The sequence below is a fragment of the Vombatus ursinus genome, unplaced genomic scaffold (assembly GCF_900497805.2).
Source record: "Vombatus ursinus unplaced genomic scaffold, bare-nosed wombat genome assembly UNPS02014807.1, whole genome shotgun sequence".
NCBI classification, from domain to species: domain Eukaryota; kingdom Metazoa; phylum Chordata; class Mammalia; order Diprotodontia; family Vombatidae; genus Vombatus; species Vombatus ursinus.
In genome coordinates, this window is record NW_020954585.1 from 33,177,841 (window position 1) to 33,202,080 (window position 24,240).

A 24,240-nucleotide genomic window follows, 5' to 3' on the forward strand; every position below is an offset into this window, starting at 1 on the left:
GAAGTCTCAATATTATTAAATTTTATTGTTGCCTTATTGTTTATCATGAATGCAATTCCTGATTTTAGAGTCCCTTAAAACACAATACATTTTATTCCATCCCCTCATCTTTCACTCTATATCTTCATATTTTAAATGTGTTTATTATCTGAAACAAATTGTTAGATTTTCTTTTTAAAAAAATCATTCTTCCAGTCTCTTTTTATTAGGGAATTTAATCCATTCACATTTAGAGTTACAATTCTTAAGTTTATGTTTTCTTCTATTAAATGTGTGTATGTTTCTCTTCTTTTAAGTCAGCACTTAATCTCTGGGGTTTGTTTTGCTAATCTAATCTCTTTTTCTTCCCCACAAATTTCCCTGTCCTTTGTTACTGTGACAAATTCCAAACTGTTTTTAGGCTTACTTTTATAATCATTCTCTCTCTCTCTCTCTCTCTCTCTCTCTCTCTCTCTCTCTCTCTCTCTCTCTCTCTCTCTCTCTCTCTCTCTCTCTTTCTCTGTCTCCCCAATCCTTCTATTTCTTATAGCTCCTTCCAACCTTATCCATTCTTCTGTTTCATTTGTACTAAATTTAATGAACCTTTCCAAATAAGTGCTGTTATCTACCTTCTTACTGCTTTTACTTATTAGACTACTTTTTGTAACCCCTGTCCCAAAGTCCATTGGTAGGGGACTCTGTCCTCATTGGTACAGATAAATGCCCTGCCCTGCATGAGAAGTGAGGCAGAGTTGATAACGGCAGAGCTCCACCCTTCTTAGGATATAGGTACTCTTCAAGCATCAAGTCTTCTTCAAGGATCAAATCTCTTCTGGTGTTTCTGGCTTCCAGCTTCAAGAGGGAAAATGGAAGAGGCCAACTCCACTTTAGGTTTCTAAAGGGAAAATATTCTGGGAAGAGGAGCTGGTAGTCTATATCACGTCTTCATCTGTAGCTTGCTACAATAAAGACTTTGGGGAGTTTCCTGATGGATGAGATCTAGAACTCTCTCTCCTGGTTGAGCTGAGTTTTTGCCCTTCTAGTTGGAGAGCTCCTTCACTTTGTTCTCCTACATAAACCTTCTCTGATTTCTGTTTTGCCTTCATTTGGATAAAATGATTTCTTTGCTATGCATGTTCATTGTGGAACTGGTATTTGATGGGAAAGAGGTCAAGCCTTGGATATAGAACTTGGAATCCTCCTTCCCACCAAAAATGGTACAGTGAGCAGAAATCAGATTGAACCTGATCACATTCCCTAGACTAACAATATTTAAAGGTAGCCGACAGATATAATTCCAGCTGGTTACCCCCTCTCTCTGCAGAGAACAGAGTAGTGTCCAGCCCCAAATTCCCATTTCCCCTCTTGGCAGGAGTGAAAGTCTCTCTTGGAGGATTTAACAAGAAGGGGCTAGAGATGTCAATTCTAACTCCCTTCAAGTCACATAAAGACACCTTCATGCTACAGTCCAGGGGACAGCCCTTGCTACACATGAGGTCTTGCTACATATGTGGCCCTCTACATTTGTAATTTCTTCTCTAATGAATATTCATTTTTTTTCATGGAGGCATAGTGTGTTATGGGGAGTCTTCTGTTATCTTGAGTCCAGGGAGACTTACATTATTCTTTGTCTTTTCCATCATCACTTATCTCTTTTGATATCACCCTCTCTGAGTTCTGTTCCCCTTTGATCCTAATCAATCCCCTACTCCTCTAGTTAAAATTAGTATTGACACACATGACTCCATCTTGTAGAAGCTGATTTCTTTAAGTATTGCCACATCTCAGCATTATACATTACAAAATACCTGTTTTATTCCCTACCACACTGTAAGGCTACATTGCTTTTATATCTTTCTGCTGGCAATGCCCATTTCCCACTTTTTCCTTTGTGATTTATTCTACAGTGATCTCCCTTTTCCCTCCTGCTGCCCTAAATGTGTGATTCTGGGAGGAAGAACTGAAAGTGTCTCATGACCTTCCTTGTCTAGTTCTGATCAATTTTTAAAATTATGTCTCACCGTCTAACTCGATCCACTCCCACCCTAAGAATCTATATTATCCCATCACCTTTAATGCTGGTTTAGTAATGAATGGATGGATTTTCTCCTGAAATATTCTTTTTCTTCACCAGTTCTCCTTCTGAAATTCCTCATTACATCTTTTGTTTCATAGATTCTTTAGCACATTGATGCCTCCTTTGACTTCTCATGTCTTTCAGACAATGTGCTTTTTTTCTTTAAAGAAAATCAAACAACAAACAAAAAACACTCCCACTCCATATTCATGACTTTATCTAGCCTTAACCACATGAAAACAAATATTTCATTTCTTCATCTTTCATTGCTCTCTGAAAGAATTTAACTTTCTTCTATTTAGTTAGTTTGGATATTGATATTGCCACATCTTGATCCTTTTGAAGAAGTAATTCATTTTCTTCCTTTTTGCCAAGCATACAGTTTTTCTATTATCAAAATAGGCTGCATAGGCTCAGCTTTGCAGAATATGCTTTGGGAAAGTACCAACCTTTATTTGTGTTTCAGTTTTTTCACTTTCAAGTTTTTCCTTTGATTTCTTGTAAATATGGGCTATTCCATGTTATTCTAATTTACTCTTAAATGTGAAAAAAAATGTTAGCCTTATTGCCAGAAAATTTTGTTGCAGTTATGATTTTTCTTGGTTTTTCTTGTAATTTCTTTCATTTAGTTTCTGTGTATTCTCTCAATATATGATTTGTTGTTTGCTTCCAATGTTTCTGGGCAGTTTTTCTGTGTGGTTTCTCAAAACTTGGTATTTAGGTTTTCTATTTTCCTGATGATTTTCTGCAAGAGTTATAATCATTAGATTATCTCTTAACATTAGACTATCTTCTGTTTTCATGTTCAGTATTCTTGAATGGTAGAGCTCCCATGTGTTCTCTGATCTATTTTTGTTTAATTTTCTTCTGTTATTTTTTTTCTTCCTCTCCATTTTGCAGTCTAGTCCAGCCATTCTTCCTCAGAGGATCCTTTGTTATGGAGTCTTTGTCTTTTGCTCTAAATTTGGTCATCTCTTATTCAAGTTACTGATTTCTTTCTTAGCTTTAACTTCTATTTTTATTCTTTTGCTATTTTAACTTAATTCTCTGATCACTTTCCTGAACCAATATGAATATTCATGAACTTTCTTTATTCTTCATGAAGTGGCTTGTAGAACTTGTAATATATTCACTTTTATTAAGAAATATTAACTCAGTTTCCTTTGTCATAAAGCATTTGTCCATTGTGATGGCTCTTTCTTTCAACTGTTTATTAATTTCTTCTCTTCATTCAGTTTTTATCTATATTTATCAATATTCTTCTGATTATAGTGTTCTTGATGTTAATATGCTTCCTACCCCAGTCCTTTCTTTTCTGAAGGTACAACATATTTGTGTTCCTCCCCTAACTCTTGTTTCCTATTCTCTGTTTTCTCAGATCGTCAGGGTTAAATGAGATCCAGGGTCCTAAGGAAATGAAAATGACCTCCTGTAGAAAGATGCCAATAGCCCATTGTAGCTGAACCTCTTTTCAATTTTACTGAATCTCATTTTGAGGGAGGGAGTTTGTACCTTCCTCTCTAAAACTGATTTACTTTAATCCCTAGGAAAAGGAGAGGGAAAGATGTTTAAGACTGGGATAGGGATAAGTTCCTGCATGATACTTCTTGGCAGAATAGCACAGTGGTACTTCTAAAAATCCTTTTAAATTTGGTATCTCCTCCATCCTTCTCATTCTTACTATTGGCTGCCTTCTTTCATCATATATGATATTAAAATCAGTACTTATAATCAGTGCTACACATCTTCCTCTTCAAAATCTTGTCCCCTAAATTCCACCCAGTTCCACATCTGCCCCCTTTCCTTCCTCTTAAGCCATAGAGATTCATGGGCCTCAGTCTACCCAAGAAGTGGGGCCCACCTTGAGATGCTATCAGTGGATTAACTCCAAATGCTGATTGCCATGAAGAAGGCAGGGCCATTCTGGACCAGCACAGGTATAGGCTAGAAGGAAAAAGCTAGGGCTGGGAATTGCAGGGGAAGAACTGAACTCTAGGATGCATCTCATTCAATCATCTTTTCTTAAGTTAATTTAAAGCTATAACTGTGAAGGACAAAGCAGAATGGGAAAGTTCAGCATTTCAACTTTTACTTAAGAGAAATTATTACTTTTTTTCTTCTGTTCTTTCTCCTCAACCCTTTGAACCCCCCAATTTTATAGTGTTTGCTTGCCTGCTAAATTTTAGACATGAAAAAGAATTCATTATTCACATTGACTGCTCGAAGCCCACCAATAATGTTTTATTAAAAAATGTTATTTTAAAACCTAAATTAAGATTGAAATTCACAAACATTTTGCTTGTATGACTGGTTCCTGTGTTCCATTTCCCAAACATGGCTCAAATAGGGACATTTTGGTAAATAAAGTAGCCGATTAAATGACACTTCCAATTTTGAAAAAGGGGAGGTCAGTCAGTTAATAAATATTTGCTAAGTGCCTACTATATGCCAGGCACTGTGCTAAGTGATGGAAGTGTTATATAATGGAAGGAACATTGAACTTGTTATCAGGAAAGCTTAGTTCTGGCTCTATCATTGCTAAGTTTTATAACCTTGTCACACAACCTCCCCTGGACCTTAATTTCTTCATCTGTCTAGACAATGTGATTTTGAGGTCGTGGAAAGGACATGGGATTTGGAGGCAGAGCAATTGCTGCTTACTACTTATATCAGTCTTGGTATGTCACTTGATATCTTTAGAATTCAGTTTTCTCGTACATAAGCTGGGAGTATTGAACTGCATGACCTCTAAGGTCTTAGCTCTAAATCTTATTTGTAAAATACTTTCAAAAGTATAAATCATTATGCAGATTACTGATGTATAAAGGATGATGTTCAAGGAAATTATTCTTCAAAACTTCATTTTGAATTCCTTCATGAGCAAGCATTTTCATTTCTATTTTCTTTTCTTTCTTTTTTAAGGCAGTGTTGCCCAGTGGATAAAGATCTGGCATTGAAGCCAGGAAGAACCTTCTGGGCAAGGCATTTACACTGTCAGTACTCAGAGGCACCTCTCTAAGACTATAAGTGACAAAGAAGATGCTGGCCTGCGTTGGGAAAGTTCTCCTTTGAGTTCCTTTGCCAATGAAATCACAGGTCCAGGACTTCTCCCCATTTTCATTTTTGTGGTTTTTCCTTGCAACTGAATGTGGCTGCTTCTTGCACATCTTAAGACTAAACTGAGGCCCAGTAGATACTCACATTCATTTGCTCTGAGAAGAGCCCCTGATGTTCATTTTCTTTGCTTTATTAGTAGTTGCACCTGCATTGCTCTCTGGCCAGACAGCCCGGCTCATGAATATGTTTGGCTGAAACAGATGTTAGCATTGTTGCTCTGTTGGCCAGATAAGAGGAAGAATGGAAGCTGCAAGCTCATGTCTGCTTCTCCTTAAGGTCTTTCTCTCCCAACCATCTTAAACTCATAATATTTATGTATGTGTGTGTGTGTGTGTGTATGTATATATTTAACATTTTATTTTCCCCCAATTACATGTAGAAACTATTTTTGGCATTTTTTTAAATTTTAAATTCCAAATTCTCTCCTTATCTCCCTCTCTCCTCTGCCCCCCCCCCATTGAGAAGGCAAGCAATTTGATACAGGTTATACATGTGCAGTCATGCAAAACATATTTCTATATTAGCCGTGTTATGGAAGAAAACACACACAACAAAAAAGAAAAATAAAGTTTTTTTTTAAAAAAGTATGATTCAATCTACATTCAGACTCCATCAGATCTTTCTCTAGAGATGGATAGAATTTTTCATTTTAAGTCCCTTGGAATTGTCTTGGATCATTGTATTGCTGAGAATAGCTAAGTCATTCACAGCTGCTCATAATATTGCTATTACTGTGCACGATGTTCTCCTGGTTCTGCTCATTTCACTTTGCATCAGTTCATGTAAGTCTTTAAAGGTTTTTTTTTTCTGAAAGCATCTTACTCGCCATTTCTTATTGCACAATAGTATTCCATCACAATCATATACAACAACTCGTTCAGCCATTCTCCAGCTGATGGACATTCCCTCAATTTCTAGTTCTTTATGACCACAAAAGGAAATGTTATAAATATCTTTGTACATATAAGCCCTTTTCTTTTTTGTTTTTTATCTCCTTGGTATATAGACCTAATAATGATATTGCTGGGTCAAAGGGTTTTATAGCCCTCTGGGCAAAGTTCCAAATTGCTCTCCAGAATGGTTGAATTAGTTCATAACTCCACCAACAATGCATTAGTGTCTTAATTTTTCCACATCCTTTCCAACATTTGTCATTTTCCATTTCTGTCATATTAGCCAATCTGAAAGGTGTTGAGTGGTGCCTCAGATTTGTTTCAATTTTCATTTCTCTAATCAATAGTGATTTAGAGCATTTTTTCCTATGACTATGGATAGCTTTGATTACTTCATCTGAAAACTGGCTGTTCATGTCTTTTGACCATTTATCAATTGGGAAACAGCTCTTATTTTTTTAAATTTGACTCAGTTCTCCACATATTTGAGAAATAAGGCTTTTATCAGAGAAACTCCTATAAAATTTTTCTTCACAGTTATGATTATTAATTGTGTATTTCTCTACATCTTATTTCCTGCCTGTTTAGCCTTCTCTCTCTCTCTCTCTCTGTCTGTCTCTCTCTCCCTCCTTTTACCCTGTCCATTCTTAACAAGTATTTGGATTCTGACTAACACCTCCCCCAGGGCAGCTAGGTGGCACAGTACATAGAGCACTGGGCTTGAAATCAAGAAAACTCATCTTTATGAGTTCAAATCTGATTTCAGATACTTACTTGCTTGATCTTTCTGGAACTAAGTTTCCTCATATGTAAAGTGACCGATTACTAGGTTTTATTAAAAGTTATTTTAAGGTCTAAAAATAATCTTGTTTTCAAAATACTGCATTTTCTTTTATGATGGGATATTCCCTACAGATGAAGAGCCACTTTTTCTTTTATAGGGCCGCTAGGTGACACAGTAGATAAAGTGCAGGGATAAAGGGCCTGGAGTCAGGAAGACTCATCTTCCTGAGCTCAAATGTGGCCTTAGACTCTTACTAGCTGTGTGACCCTGGGCAAGTCACTGAACCCTGTTTGCCTCAATTCCTTAACTGTAAAATGAACAGGAGAAGGAAATGGCAAACCTCTCTATTATGTTTGCCAAGAAAACATCAAATAGGATCACAAAGAGTCTGAAATGATTGAAGAACAAAAATTTTTTATAGCTAGTGCTCAAGTAATTCAGTTCCCATGGAAGTTTTCATAGAACAAGGACACATACACAAGTTGGGAGCATTGTCTTAGCAGGTCTCCAAAATAAGTAGGAAATGGGAAAAACCAAGAATTGGCACATTTAAGATTATCACTTATTACTTATTATTGCTTCTTCCTATTAGCCACTGAAAAGCAAGCATTTTCTAAACATAATTCAAATAACTCTTTTCCTATGTCAGACAGTCTGTTGTGATCACATCATTGGTTGATATTTTCTAAATAAAATTTTTGTCAGTGATAAATAAAAATATCTCCCATAAACCTACTCCCTTTCTTTTCCCTTTCTTGCTACCACTTCAGGATTTCCTCCTTTTTTGGTCCCTGAAATCTTTGGGAACAGAGAAAGAAAGGGACCACAAGTAGTGCTCACTAGGGCTTTCCTACTCTTCAAAAACCCTCCTGAAGGAGTTTTTAGTGAATTTCAATCATAGCTACCTCCTAGCCTTCTCCTCTAACAAAAACAAAATGAGTAGCTGAGGTTGAAGTTCATCTTCTGTCTTTTAGATCTTCTGTCTTTTAGACCCTAGAATAAAGAGGAAATGACATATGTTAGAGGGGTTCAAGGGAAGATTCACTTAGATTTTCCCTTTCCACAAGTCTGTTAATACAGATTTTCCTTTCCTACCACAAAATTCCTGACCCCATTCCCTGGATCAAAAGATAACCCAAGTCATCTCGAATTTGAGGTTACCATCTAGCCTTCAGGAATAGGAACACTAAACACATCTATTTCCCACTGGGTTCCATCTTCTTCTTCCTGTTGTCAGGTAAAGGTATAAGCCACTTATCACTTCCTTCAGAGCCTGAGATGTTTACACTGAGGTCTATTTATAAAAGTTTGGGGAACTTGGAACCCACTATTAAAACTTACATTAACTTCTGTTACAGACTTACGTGTTCAAATAGAAGGAAATATACAATACTCAGAATAAAAGCATTCACAAGAGCTTAAATTCCAAATGGCCCTCTTAGTAGAAGTTTAAAAATGTCATGATATTCTCTACCATGGAAATGATATATTGCTCCTACTTATGTCTCTGCTTGGGATAGGAATTAAATTCTGTATAAAGAATTCTGTATAAAGCAATTTTTTGTTTGTGGTAGAAACCAAAATTTGCTTGATATTTAAATAAAAGAAACTTAGAAGACTATTTTTTTTTGTTTTTGACTTACAAAGCTAGTTTTCAAATATAGAAGCCCGAATTTCATATTAGGATGGTAATATAAACAGATGACAGCAAAGAATGGGCATTTTTGGCAGCTAACACTGGCATCAAGTCTTGAAAATGAGACCCACACTTATAGTAGCAAACTGCACATTATCTTCGTAAGGAAATATTATTTTATCAGTCTCATGAGCCAAATAATTGGCCTCTGTCAGCAGTTAACTTAGTCTTATGATTATAAACTTGTGGAAATCAGATTAAAGTCAAGGTTTCAGAAGAATGTGTTGTGTTTCAGCATGAGTCATATAAAATAAAGTATGATGTGTGTAATGTAGGATCTGTGTAAAAATAGGACAGTTTTCAGTATGACATATATGATTATCCTAAATATCTGCCTTCACTTTTCATGTATCCCACAATCTTTCAATCGTTTACTAATAATTACCTTGATTCATGGTACAGTGAGTCAGGGGAACTGGGTTCAAGTTTTGACTCCACTAAATAGCTTTAGGAGCTTTGGAAAGTCCAACCTTCAGTCTCTTCATCTGCAAAATGGAAATAATGAATGTACTATCTACATCGTGTTTGTTTTAAGGATTAAATAAGATATCAGTTATAAAAACACTTTTCAAACTTTGACATGTTAGACTAATGTGAATTATTAACATATTTTAGTGCAGCACTTGATTCTATGTCATTAAGTTTTTAAATATACTCAGTAGTCATCCTATATGTTAAGTGCATATTTGCACAGTATCTTTAATCTGCATGTATGTTTTCCCCAGACCAATACTCATAGGCCAGATTCAAAATAAATCCTTTCCACATCTCGGGGTTTAGGAGTACAGTGACCCCTGCCATCTGGAAAATCCACATAAAATTTTTTGGCCTTCCCTTTGTACCAGAAAAGTCTGAATTTTTTTCTTTTATGGGGTGTTTACAGTACCTTATTGTAAAATCTGGGCTAAGTATTTGGTCATAAGCTATATTATACAATACAAAATATATTTTATGCATGTTTGAGTTTCTAAACTTTTTCTGTGTCTCTTGCTAGCCTTCACGTGCTTTCTGTGGCTTCTGCAAAACTCCCCCAAAATTCCTATTTGATTTCTTGTGCCGACCTGCAATATATTGAAACTGCAATGGGGAAAATTGTAGTGTGGAAGGGATAAATATATATATATGATTATGTCCTGTAAACAAATTGTATCAAAACAAGATAATTGTTGCATCTTGGACCTACCATAGAATATCCACTGTCTTTAATTTCAAGAATGTAAGAGAGAGAAATTATCTGAGATAATGGTGTGTTTGGGGACAGGATAGGGAAGGGAGGATATGAGAAAGAAAAGTTTAAATGATTATAAATGATAACTTTTAAAACAAAATCAAAAAGAAGAGAGACTCAGACATAACTTATTGAACAAATTCACTTAGATAAAGCATTACTAAATTCATTATGTTAATAAATATTTATTATTTTTCATGTGCAAAACATTATGCTGGGCACTATAGGAGGCTACAGAAGTAAGATGCAGTTTCTGCTCTCAAGGACCTTAAATTACTCCAATAAAATATACAGTTTTATTTTCCAACAAATTTGTGATAGTTTGATTAATGTGTTATTTCTAAAATTAATTTGGGGTTTCTAAGAAAAAAAATTGTGGGAAGACTACTAACAGTGGTTAATTGGTCTTCTATTTCTGTGTATTCTAAACAATTAACTAGTATTCTATTATTTGAATACATGAGATGTATAACCAACATCTTGGAGACTGAAGTTAAAAAGGAGAGGATCAAGTTTTCTGTAAGTTTATCTTGAATTGCACTTAAAAGTTGACTATCAGTTTGTTCAATCTTTGCCCAGTTAAGAGAAATCAGCATGATAGGGTTTGGGGGATTTTTTTTTTGTTGGGGTATGTAGCATATGGAAAGACGGACCCTTATGAAGAAAGGAGCTTTAAAAAGTCTGTTTTAATATCAGCAAGTACTGGCTGTTGTTGCTGGGGTTTTTCTTCATCAAGCCAAAGGACAGAATAGGAAAACATTTCATTTTCAGCCTCAGACAGAGTAATAGATTTGTGAATAAGAAGAGTGACAACAAAATCAAAATGTTGATGCTTCTTTAGCAATGTCTAGACCCCTCTGTAGCAGAAATTATTTTCATAAGGCACAGACAAAATCCATTTCCATGTAGAGTTCTTAATGGTTCCTGTCAGAGCAAAATAGCTAGGAAACATATGGTATCCATTTCCCTGTATCACTTGGAAAAAATTTCACATGTAAATAAAACCAACATAAAAGTGTAACCCTTTGAACCCAGAATCTTATACAATACATAAATATATTGGTACAATGTGCTCTTTGTGTTGACCCACTGAGTTACGTGCTTTTAATTTTTTTTACTACATCCTGAGATGCACATTTTCAAGATTTTCCAAAGACATTAAAGTAGTTGGAAGCATTTGTTGCAAATCTTTAGGCAGAAATACGTACGTTAGCAATGTATGTGAATATCATTTTCCCCTATAGAAAATGAGGAATATAATATTGTTATTGTTCAGTTGTGTCTGCCTCTTCATGAGCCTGTTTGGGATTTTCTTGACAAAGATACGAGAGTGGTTTGCCATTTTCTTCTCCAGCTCATTTTTCAGATGAGGAAACTGAGGCAAAAAGGGTTACATGGCTTGCCTACGGTCACAAAACTAGTAAGTGTCTGAGGCCAGATTTGAATCCAGGAAGATGAGTCTTCCTGACTCCAGATTGTTCACTCTACCCACTGGGTCACCTCGCTGGGGTATATAAACTGTCTTTAAATTGCGGCCCACAAGCTTCTTTGAATGCTGTGGATTAGATGATGCCATTATGAGAGAGAGCATTAAATAGGGAAAACACACCAGATTTGAATTCAGGAAACCTGGGTTCAGATTACACCTCTGCAGGTTCCTATCTCTGTGTGCTAAGGCAAATCAATTAATTTCTCTGCCTTCTCGGTCTCCTATCCTTCTGGACATTTTCTTTTCTCTGACATTTCAGAATTCTGCTTTCTCCTGATTTTCCTTCTACCTTTCTAACATTCATCCTCAATCTCTTTTGCTGGCTTGGCATCCACATCTTTCTTGCTAACTCTCAGTTTACCCTAAGGTTCTTCCCTGGGCTCTCTCGTCTTCTTTTTATATACTCTCTCACTTGATTATCTCAGCAACTCCCATGGGCTGAATTGTTATTTCAGTGCTGTATTCAGTTACTTCACATCTACATAACCAGCCCTAGAATCTCTTCTCACATCTAGTCTAGTCCCATGTCACAAACTGCTTATTGGACTTTCTAAACTGAAAGCCTCACAGACATCTCAATCAGCATGTCTAAAACATAACTAATTATCTTTTTAATTTTTATTATGAACTGATTTTGAAATCTATGTAATAAACTTTACATGCTACTTCGAAAAACTGTCTTGCTTGGAGCAGCTAGGTGGCACAGTGGATAGCGTTCTGGCCTTGAAGTCAGGAGGACATGAGTTCAAATCCAGTCTCAGACACGTGACACTTACTAGCTGTGTAACCCTGGGCAAGTCACTTAACCCCGATTGCCTCACCAAAAGGCAAAAAAAATTTAAAAAAAAAACTGTCTTGCTTGTCTGTGTCAACCTCTGAAATCCTTTTGTTCTCTTCTGTGCATCTTAAATATGCTTCAGTAACAGTTTTGTATTTAATGTCCTCCCTCTTCTCTCTTTATTTTTTTTATTTTTTGGTTTTAAATAGTATTTTATTTTCTCCAATTGTATATCAAGAAAATTTTTAGCATTCGTTTTTACAAGATTTTGAGTCCTGAATTTTTCTCCCTCCTTCTCTCCCCTCCCCTCTTCTGAAAATGGTAGGCAGGTTGATATAGTTTATATGTGTTATCATGTAAAACATATTTCCTTACTAGTCACAGTTGTGGAAGAAGAAATAGATCAAAATTTCCTCCCTTTTCTGAGCAACACTATTACTTACTCCCACACACACAAATTCAAGCTCCCCTCTCCATCAAAAAGTAAAAACACAATGCAAGAAAAAGAAAAATAACCAAAGTCAAGCCAGACAAATACATACATTTGCCTTGTCCAAAAATGTATCTCATTCTATAGTTTAGATCTATCACCAGAACTCATTAGCTAAGTGGCAGTGGATAGAGTGGGTGACTTGGAGTTAGGATGACCTGAGTTCAAATTCTAACGCAGATACTAGCCGTGTGACCTGTAGCCAAGTACCTTAACTTCTCTCAGCCTCTGTTTCCTCATTTGTAAGATGGGGATTATAATAGTATCTACATTCCAAAGTTGTCATGAGGACAAATAAAATAACCTATGTAAAGTACTTAGCAAACCTTGAAGTGATATACAAGTGCTAGTTATTAGCATTGTTGTTGTTATTAATCCCCGCAAAAGAAAAACATTCCTCTTCCAAATTTCTTTTTCTTTCAAGTGAAATTCTTCTGATTTCCCTAGTTTGCAACCTCATCATCATCCTTGACTCCTTATTCTCCTTCATCTCCCATATTCAATCAGTAGTCAAATAATGTTGTTTCTTAATTCTACAAGATCTTTCTTATAAATCCCCTTCTCATTTCTCACACACCCACCACCTTGGTTCAGGACCTCATCACCTCTTAGCTGGTCTATTGGAATGATCTCTTAATTGGTTTCTCCACTTGAAGTCTCTCCCCACTTTAATCCATCCTCCACACAGTTACTAAAGTTATTTTCTTTTTAAAATTTTTATTTTTCATTATGAATTTAATAAATATCAATATACAAAGGAAAAACAAAAAAGGGCTATATGAGAAGCTGTTTATTATGTTCAATTTGGTTTTTTCCCACTAATTATGACTTTTTAAAAAATTCAAACTTGACATTTTAGTTTCAACACTGCCATGCTTGTATGTGTCCCTTTCTGCATTTCATTTTGCTCTTATTTTTTTAATGATTCATTGATGATTTTTTTCTTTATTTTCTTCCTTTCCTTTTTAATATCACTACTACAATTCCTAAATTCTCCCACTCTCCCCAAAAACAGAAACATGAAAGTTCCCCTCATAAAAATTAATCAGACTCATACAAATTTGTCCTTTGTGTCTGAAAAGATATATGTCATTTTGTACCTCTAATCCATCTCTTTTATGCCAAGTGGGAAGCATTAGGTCATTATCAGTCTCCTGGAGTTGTAATCAGTCATTACTTTGATCATTGTTCTTAGGTCTTTCACAGTTGTTTTTTCTTTACAATGTTATAATTGTTGTACAAACTGTTCTAGTTCTCACTTGATTTTGCATGAGGTCATATAAGTCCCCCCAAGTTTCTCTGAATCTGTCCCTGTTGTTATTTCAAAAAGTGCAAAATAATTCCATCTTATTCATATGTCATAATTTCTTAAGGCATTCTCCAACTGATAAGCGTTCCCTTAGTTTCCAAGTCTTTGATACAAGAAAAAGTGCTGCTATAGATATTTTTCTACACATAAGTCCTTTTCCTCTTTATTTGACCCCTTTGAGGTAATAGTCTAATAGTGGGATCGCTAGTTCACTTCAGGATACATAGTTCCAAATTGTTTTCCAGATTGGCTGGACCATTTCACAGTGTATTAATGTACCTGTCCTCCCACAGCCCTTCCAACAATCATCATTTTCATTTTTTGTTATCTTTGCCAATGTGTTTGGTGTGAAGTACAACCTCAAAGTTGCCTTAACTTGCATTTCTCTTATAATTAGTGATTTGAGGCATTTTTTTTCATAGGATTGTTGATAGCTTACCTTTCTTCTCTGGAGAACTATCCATGTTCCACTGGGGGAATGGCTCTTGTTCTATATTTGTATCAGTCACCTATATATTTTGGATATAAGACCTATTTCTCTTCTAATTCTAACTGCATCGATTTTATTTACACAGAAACATTTCAACTTTATTTTATCACCTGTGATCCTTTCTATCACTTGAGAACTTTTCCCTTATTCGTTATTTGTGAAATTTGTCACTGTCCATGTTCTTCTAATTTGTTTATGATATGAAATTTTATATATAGACATTGTATTCATTCGATGTTTGTTGTGGTACATGGTGTGAGATATTGTTCTAATCCTAATTTCTTCAAGATTGTTTTCCAGCTTTCACAGCACTTTTTGTTGAATAAAGATTCCTTACCCCAGGATAACTGGAGTCCTTGGGCTTATAGAAAAATATGCTGCTGTCTTTAATAACTTCTGGGTCTTGTGTACCTTATTTACTCCACTGATCAACTTTTCTAGGTGTTTTTGAGGGGTGAGGCGTTAGGACAAAGATAGGGACAAGATCTTTATGAGGTCTAGTTTTATAGGAAACTCCTAGATGAGGAAGCTCCCTCTACCAATGTAGATTGGCACCTAGTCTGCAGTTTAAAATTTTAGAGAGTTGCTTAGAGAGCAAGCATTGAGAAGTTAAATTTCTGTAAGACTTTGATAGAAAAAGGGAGGAGAGGAGCAACTAGGTAGATTGAGTGCATAGAGCACTGGCCCTAGAGTCAGAAGGAGCTGAGTTCAAATCCAGCCTCAGGCACTTGACACTTACTAGCTGTGTGACCCTGATCAAGTCACTTAATCCCATTGCCCAGCAAAAGAAAAAAGAAAAAGAAAGAAAAAGGGAAGAGAGCCATAGGAGAATGACTTGAAGGGATAGAAGAATTTAATGAAAGTTTTTTTAAAGGATGGGAGAAGACTTGAGCATGTTTGTAGGCAAAGGAATGAAAATAGGAAGCATTTGAAGAGACATTAAACACAATTTAGAAAGTACCATATCCAAGAGGTAAACCCAGAGGTACAAGCAGGTCAGTGTAGCTGAATCATACAATTCATGGAGGGGAGTAACATATAAGATAACCAGAAATGTAAGAAGGGTCCATGTTCTAAAGAGCTTTTACATGCCAAAAGATTTATATTGGATTTAGGAAGATATTAGGGAGCTACCAGAGCTCACTGAGCAGCAAATGACATGGTCAGATCTAATTTAAGACAAATCACCTTGGAGGTAGAATGGAGGCTATATTGCAGTGGAGAGATGTTTGAGATAGGAGGACAGTTAATAAGCTATTACAACATTTTAGTTGAGAGGTAATGAGGGCCTGAATTAGGCTTGTCACTCTATGAATGGAGGGAAGGCAATGTATGTCAGAGATGCTGTAAAGGTAGGAATGACAAAATTTGGCAGTAAATTAAGAACATGGAATGAGATTGAAGAGTTGAGAATGATCCTAAGGTTTCAAGCTTGGGTGACAGGGAAGATTATAGCACTGTCAGTAGTAATAGGGAAGTTTGAGAGGGGAGGGTTTGAGAAGAAAGTTGGTGAGTTTTGTTTTGCACATAGTGAGTTTGAGATGTATATAGGACATGCATTTTGAGATGTCCAAGAGGCATTTGGAGATGTGTGAATGTAGCTCAGAAGAGACACTAGGTCTTAATGTATATATTTGGGGATCATCTGCATAGTGATGATAATTGAACCCATGGGAGCTGATGAGATGACTGTGAAAAAGTAGAGAGCAAAAGCAGAAGACATGAATTCTGATCGATACAATGATCAATCATGACTCCAGAAAACAAATGATAAATAGCATGCTTCCAAGCTCTTGGCAGAGAAGTAATGGACTATCAATTTAGAATGGGACATACATTTTGAGACATGGCCAATGTGTGAATTTATTTTGTTTTTTCTCTTATCTGTTTGAATGGAAGATGTTTTGGGTTTGTTTGGGGTTTTTTTTGTGAGGAGGAAAAGGAATACTAGGAATAGTGATGCCCAAAAAAGAGAAGAAAAAAAGTGTATCAGTGAAACAATTAAAATTGTACAGAAGAGAACAGAAGGAAGCTCAGAGGTAGATACAGACAAATAGAACAGCTTTGACACTAATATGTTAAATTTATTATATACTTTTGAAAAAATAAGCTCTTTGTAATAGAATTTCACTTTCAAAACCAATCTATTTTTTATCTTTTTATATGGAAATGTTCATATTTGTTGATGTTTGTCATTTGGAATAATTTACAATTAAAATCCTGAAAAAAAGAGAAAGAAGCTCTCATTATTTTTATATAAGGGCATAATTCTAAATTACATACCAGTCGGCAAAGTTGAGGAGGTCCATTGGCAGGATAATACTATGCTGTGAATCTTTTCCCTGTGGTTTTTCCCTCCTAGCACAGTAGTATAAACCATTCCTAGAGTCTCTACTTGAACTAGAATGAGACTAAGAAAAGTCAATAAATTAATGGACATTTTTAAATGACTATGTGCCAAGCACTGAACTAATTTACATTCCTTGTCCTGGCTTCAAAATTTGTCTTCATTTTTCAGTGGGTTAGAAAAGTATCCAGGAGGTCATTCATTCCAGTCTTACTAAATTAGAAAATGCATAAGAATTTATCCATCAGCACTCACCCATAGATTGAAGCTATCTGTTTCTGCTGACACACTCAGAACTGAGCCCACACTCTCATTTCTCTTCACACTCTGTTGCTCTGAGTTTTGAAACAAAGGGAGAGAATTTGGAACCCAAAGTTTTAAAAACAAATGTTAAAAATTGTTTTTACATGCAACTGGGAAATAAGATATACAGGCAATGGGGTATAGAAATCTATCCTGCCCTACAGGAAAATAGAAGGGGAAAGGGATAAGGTGTGGGGGGGGGGTGATAGAAGGGAAGGCAGATTAGGGGATGGGGTAGTCAGAATGCATGCTGTCTTGGGGTGGGGGAGGGGCGAGATGGGGAGAAAATTTGGAACTCAAAATTTTGTGGAAGTGAATGTTGAAAAGTAAAAATAAATATTAAGTTTTGAAACACTAGTCCAGGGTTACGTAGAATCACATATATGGAATGGACCCTGAATGTTCATTTATTGAACTATTACCTCTGAGAAAACCTTCACCTTAACCAGGTTTGAAAACAATGTAGAAAATCTAGCGCAACCATAAGTCACAACCTGCCTTTCTCTTCATGATTTTATCTTCCATTTACTCCCTCCAAAGGATTGATAGGTACTTAGCTCCTACAAGAGCCTAGGATTTAAACCTAAAGAACTTGTGATATTCTTTCTTGTTTGGGCCCTATACATGATGAATAAGTAGCCATGTCTCTGGGAAAGTTGTTAGCTCTTCGTCCAACTGCGTTTAAAATAGCCAAGTAGTGGTAACCATCAAAACCTTACTTCTTATGCTTTTCTCTCACTAAATCATTCATCCCCTAGTAGTCCCATCTCCATTTATTCCAACCCCCCTTTATTCCTCTTGACTCACCTACTAACTCAGAACTTTTAGTGCAGGGCAAAAGAGGAGGGAACTGTTCCCAAAGAGAGACACTGCCACATAGGTATGGCAGCCATGAGAGGGGAACAAATGCCACCAGGAAACAGCATTGAGGGAGCTCCCTCCCCATTATCCCTACCTCCATGGACAGACCAGTGACTCAGATATTTAAAAAAGCTGTGCACTCCAATCTCAGTCCATGAGCCACCCAGGACACAAACTTATATAAAGTTTTAGAGAAAGGGCTGACATAGTACTAATAGGAGACTGCTCCATCATTCATGGGGCAAGGCAACAGAGTGGTTTGGACCACTGAAATCAAGGCATTTTCTGAGATGCCTGATAAGGAATAAGGGATGAGGAGCAGGGACTCAGGAACTTTAACTCTATGCTACAGCAAACCAAATGGCTGAAAAGGGAGCAATTCCCAGTCTCCACCTCAGTTAAGCCTTAGTGTATATGCATAATATGCGTATGCATAATATGTATAATAGTGGTGGTGCCATACTAGTCAAACTAGTTTTTGCCAACTCACATGCATGATCATAGATTTAGAGCTGGAAGGAACCTTAGGCGCTATCTAATTCAACTCCTTCCATACTTTCCAGAAGAGGCAAGTGAGGTCCAGAAAGATAAGGTTACAGCTAGGTCACACAAGTGTCAGAAATGGGATTTGAACCTAGCCTTCTGAATCCAAGTTCATTGTACTTTTTACTGTATCACACTATTGTTTATATATTGCTTTCTAAATGTTATTGTCTCTTTAGGTTATGCCCTGTTTTCCCAAATTAAATTATGTATTTCAAGACAACAGCAGACCAAGTCTTCTAATTCTATCATGTATCCTCCTTCCTCCAATACTTAGAATAATAGTCTTCTCCCTAGTGTGAGTATACAATAAACAGTGTGAAGTGACTTAATATGACCCTCCAAAATAGATAACCAACTAACCTATTCTTAAAATCTCTCTATTCACAAAATCCCTCTCCACCTTTTCTCTGCTAGTGATTTGGTTCGTGATTGGTGTGTGTGTCTGTGTGTGTGTGTGTGTGTGTGTGGAAAGTATTTTCCCATGAGGACTTAATCTTGCCTTAATTTTAATGCCATATGTGTTGGTGAAGATGTATTTAGGGTACGTAACAGTGTGAAAGAAGCAAGAAATTTTGTGTTCCTTCTAATAATCCTCCTTTAATATTTTAGTTTCTAGTTCTAGTTGGAACTGCGGAGTCTCGACTCTGATTGCAAATGCACAAAAGCCAACAGGAATCGCAGATGTATACAGTAAGTTTCGCCCTGTGAAAAGAGTTTCCCCCTTGAAACACCATCCAGAGACCCTTGAGAACAATGAAAGTGATGACCAAAAGAATGAGAAGGTGGAATACCAGAAAGGAGGAGCTTTTGATCTACCACCTCAAACTGAAGAACTGTGCCCTGGAGATGGAGAAGCTCTTAAAAGTAAAAGCCTTGAGCCCAGTGTTTTATTGGGAGAGCTGGAGCATTATGACCTTGATATGGATGAGATTCTGGATGTGCCCTACATTAAATCAAGCCAACAGCTTGCTTCTTTTACCAAGACAGCTACAGAAAAGAGAATTTTGGGTGTATGTTCAACAGTCAATGGCCTCTGTGGAAAGAATAGCTCCATGGGAAATGCTGAGAGCTTGACATCTAGCATGACACCTTTTTGTGTCTTGTCCCCGGTAAAAAGCTCTCATTTGAAAAAAACTCAGTCTCTTGTTCTTGATCAGCACAAGCATTCTACTGAAGATTCAGAGCTTTCCCCACCTCTGGTTACATGCAACTCAGTCCACGAACCTGAAACCCAGAGCAAGGGCTTCCTTAACAAGGCATTTGCTGACCCCAACATGCTAAAAGTTGAGAACATCATGCCCAGCAGCAGCCAGCTCAGGACTTTACACCTGCAGTCTTCAGCCACAGAGCCCAAACTGGATGAGCAGAATAGCCATGGGAACTGGAATTCAGGAAGCCCAGAAGAAAGGAGTGAGGATATGAAAAAAATTAAGAGCATCTTGAACATTGTTAAAGAAGGACAAATATCTCTCTTGGTAAGTGCTGTCATCTCCTTTTTAACATACATATATAAATCGATTAAGTGGGCTAAGTTCATTAGCCCCGGAGTAACAAGCATATTTGGATTTTTGTTTTGATCTTGCAGCTTTAATTCAGAGACCTGGGTTATTCAGTTTTCAAAATAAGTGGTCTGAAGTGAACACATGGAAAAGAAGTCCTGCACCCAGTTTATTTTATTTACATATAATCCCATCATTCAACTGAATTCAAGCAAAATGTATTTTTTTCTGAAAATAATAGCAACTGTATTTTCATAAGGTTGAACTTTAAATCTCTGCCTTTCAAAATGTGAGCAACTCACTCATTTATCTGTAGTTGATGTTGGCTCCATCTGATGATAGACCACTAGAGGAAGAATTATTCCAAAGTGTTCCAGGGGTGGGGAACCTGCAGCCTCAAGTTCACATGTGGCCTCAAGGCCACAGGTTCCCCACCCCTGGACCAATCTGTTTAATAAATATTCTTGAACAGAAGTTCCCTCCCTCTACCTGCTAAAGCTTGATTACACCTTGACTTAAATGAAATTTTGCCTTAGTTCTAATTTTGTTACTAGAAACTAGAGAAAAAAATACTTCCAATATAACTAGACTTAATGTTATCTCCTGGTCAAAAAGATCTAAAATGAAATAGCCCCATACCAGAATGCCATATTTTATACTGGCTTCCAGATTAAGGTTAAACTTGAAACAAGCACAGTTGTAAACTGGTATTAATAATATGATGTTATAGAAATTACATTTAAATACTTCAGTATGTATTCTGGTAATGTGTTTCTGCTTAACAAGCTTTTAGTGTCACTCTCAGTAAGATGAGTTTTATCCATTATCAAAGATTATATTTTTGCATATGGCTTATATAAAAATATAATTACATGCATATAATTATGTAGGGAGATTTAAGAAAAGACATATCGAGTAGTAGAAATACCGTTGGATTAAGGAACAATAAACCTGATAATTCTGCTACTTATTGGTTATGCAATACTGAACAAATCATCTAACTTCTTTGTGTTTTAGTTTTCTCATCTGTGAAATAATGCCTGACCCATGTACTTCACAGGATTGTTGTGAGGATCATATAAGATAATGTATGGCAAAGAATTTTAAAAACAACAAGATGCTATATGACTATTAGATATTATTATGTAATTGAGTAAATCAAATATGGGATCCCACTCCTAAAAACTTCCTCTTTTTTTCCTTTATTCCCTTTGTTTCTCTCACACTCTCTTTTTCCCCTTTTCCATGTCTCACAAATGGAAGACCCTCTTTAACTCATGTATCAGTTCTTTTTCCCCTGTCCCTGATAGCTGTGATAAATCAAAGTATGGGGAATATACTCGTGCTTAGCTGAAGAGACATGACCACAGACTGCTTGAATAACTGGAACAGGGACAAATTAACACTTCTTGGTCTAGACGTAAAGGTATGTCTGTACCAAAAAGCACTGTGAAGAGTATGGATGACTCTCTTAGGTGTTCATGTTCTAAAGCAGGTTTTTTTTCTAAATAATATTTTATTTTTCCCCATACATGTAAAGACAATTTTTAACATTCATTTTTCAAATTTTTGAGTTCCAAATTTTCTTCCTCCTTCATCTCTATCTGAGACAGTAGGCAATTTGATCTAGGTTATACACATTCAATTGTGAAAAACATATACCATATTGGTCATGTTGTGAAAGAATACACAGACCCAAAGGAAAAAAGCCATGGAAAAAATGCAGAAAGTGAAAATACTATGCTTCAATCTGCATTCAGACTCTGTAAGTTCTTTCTCTGGAGGTGGATAGCATTTTTCATCATGAGTCCTTTGGAATTGTCTTGGATCATTGTATTACTGAAAACAGCTAAGTCATTCATAGTTGATCATCATACAAAATTGCTGTTACTATGCACAATGTTCTCCTGGTTCTGCTCATTTCACTTTGCATCAGTTCATATAAGTTTTCCAGGTTTTTCTGAAATCTGCCTACATTTCTTATAGCATAGTAATATTCCTTTGTAATCACATACTATAACTTGTTCAGCTGTTTCTCAATTGATGGGTATCCCCTCAATTTCCTATTATTTGCCACCACAAAAAAGAGTAAAGCAGGGGCTCTTAACCTCAACAAATTTGTGAATAGATTTCAGGGGGTCCATGATCTTGGATGGGGAGAATAATTGCATCTTTATTTTCATACACCTCTACCTGAAATTTGGCATTTCCTCCAACGACTTAGAAAAAAAACAAAGCAAAATAAATTCTGGAAATTCTGGAAGGGGTCATAGACTTCATCAGACTGCCAAAGAGATCCATACCACAAAGAAAGTATTTGATGAATTAAATGAATCACAATTTTTAGGCAAGGCTGTAGAACACCCATAATCATTACAAGAACACAGTCTCTTTGCTACTAAGCATTTTACATAATCTTCCTTAGGGGACCAACAGCTCATTTTGACCATTTGAATAATTTTTCTGCCTTTTCTACTTGTATAGCCGCACCTAGCTGCAGACAACCTCGATAAAATCCATGATGAAAGCGGGAACAATCTCTTGCATATTGCAGCCTCCCAAGGACACGCAGAATGTTTGCAACATCTTACTTCTTTGATGGGAGAAGATTGCCTAAATGAGAGAAACAATGACAAACTAACACCTGCTGGCCTAGCAATAAAGGTATGTCTGTACCAAGAGCTCTGCACTTGCTCATAACTGACGTTGATAGAACTCAGGTTTTTGTTTGAAGAATTCCAAAGTTTCAGGGAATATTCAGAGTTTAGTGGGCAATCACTAGTGATGAGCCCCTCCCTATTCATCAAGACAGTTCCTTGGACAGCAGGCACCAAAGAACAAACTTACTTGAAGCTTTTCCAGGGTTCAAGGTAGGACCTGACAAAGCTTGTGCACTTTGCTGGCCCAGTATTCAAGAACTCAATGTTATCTTCACCAGATGATGTGGGATCACAAAACTAGATTAGAGTATGAAGAACAAAGAGCAATATACCTTATTTTTCTGAATGTGCTATTTAAAAAAAACAAATTATAGAAAACTTGCATTTAGCCAATAATTACACACTAATGTTTAATTCAGATTTAATACTTGTGCTTTTTCTGAAGATAGAAAACTTTGATGACAAAAAAATGGATAAAGTATCTCTTTGGATTTCATATAATATAAAACAAAACAAAATCCCTTTCACAGGAACTAATTTAATGCGGGTACTTTGTTTAATTGTTTTCCCTGAGTGAATGCCTATAAATTTTTTTCTCTTTTCAAACAAGATCTCATTTGGGGATGTGACCTATATTTGGACCAATATGGTAATATTTACACAATATTAGAACTTTCGATCTTTACAATGAACTATTTTTGTGAAGTTTTTTTGTCTGAGGTCCTATTTCATATAAGTTAGCCAGTAAAAAGGAAAATGATCTGGTCTAGTAGTTTTTTTTTCTTCATAGTTGCCTCAGTTTAGATCTTAATATTTTGGGGTCTATGTGAAACACTGTCTCATTTGTTCCTAATATGCGTGTAACTAACAAAATGAATGATTTTTTAAAGTATATTTTTAAGAGATGATAGCATTCAAGTGCTTCAGAGAATCAAATGACCTCTTAATGGACCACATCTGAAGTTTAAATGTCTTGAGTATCAAAGGTTGTTGAGAGTGTTAGTGCAGAGCTCTCGCAGAGCACAGCATGAGCTTTGTCAAAAACTGCACAAATTAACATCAATGGGAAAGAAGTTAAAACTTCAGCAGAATCTGCTTCAAGAAAACAGCACTATAGTGCCTCAGTTACAGGAAGGTTAACTCTTCAATCAGTCAGTCATCAAACATTTATTAAGTGCCTATGACGTGCCAGCCACTTTGCTAAACAATGGAGATGCAAAGAAAAGTGAGAAACAGTCCGTGCTTTCAAGGAGCTCACAATCTAATGGGGGAGACAATGTGCAAACAACTATGTACAAACAAGATATATATATAAGATAAGCTGAGGGTAGTCTTGGAAGGCATCAGAATTAAGAGAGATCAGAAAAGGCTTCCTACAGAAGGTGGGATTTTATTTGAGACTTGAAAGAAGCTAGGGAAGGGGTCATAAATATGAAAAACAATCACATAATTAAACAGCCATCAGTACAGAACAATGAAATACAATAAACCTGCTGCTCTAAAAGATATGCCTTGCTTGATACATGAGATAATACATCGATCAACTTTAAAAAAAAGAGGAAGAGAGAGGAAGAAAGGAAGGAAGGAAGGAAAAGAAAGAAAGACAAAGAAAGAAAAGAAGGAAGGAAGAGAAAGAAAGAAAGAAAAAGAGAAAGAAAGAAAGAAAGAAAGAAAGAAAGAAAGAAAGAAAGAAA

General features: G+C 36.2%; 1 protein-coding gene across 1 annotated transcript in view; it reads left to right on the forward strand.

The window, feature by feature from the left end:
- The window catches only part of SNCAIP (synuclein alpha interacting protein), a 212,898-nt gene that overhangs the window by 143,945 nt on the left and 44,713 nt on the right, over window positions 1–24,240 (forward strand). Inside the window, exons 4-5 of the mRNA XM_027874875.1 lie at window positions 18,997–19,862; window positions 22,371–22,550. Of these exons, the coding sequence (XP_027730676.1) occupies window positions 18,997–19,862; window positions 22,371–22,550 (1,046 nt within the window). The remainder of the gene's footprint in view (window positions 1–18,996; window positions 19,863–22,370; window positions 22,551–24,240) is intronic.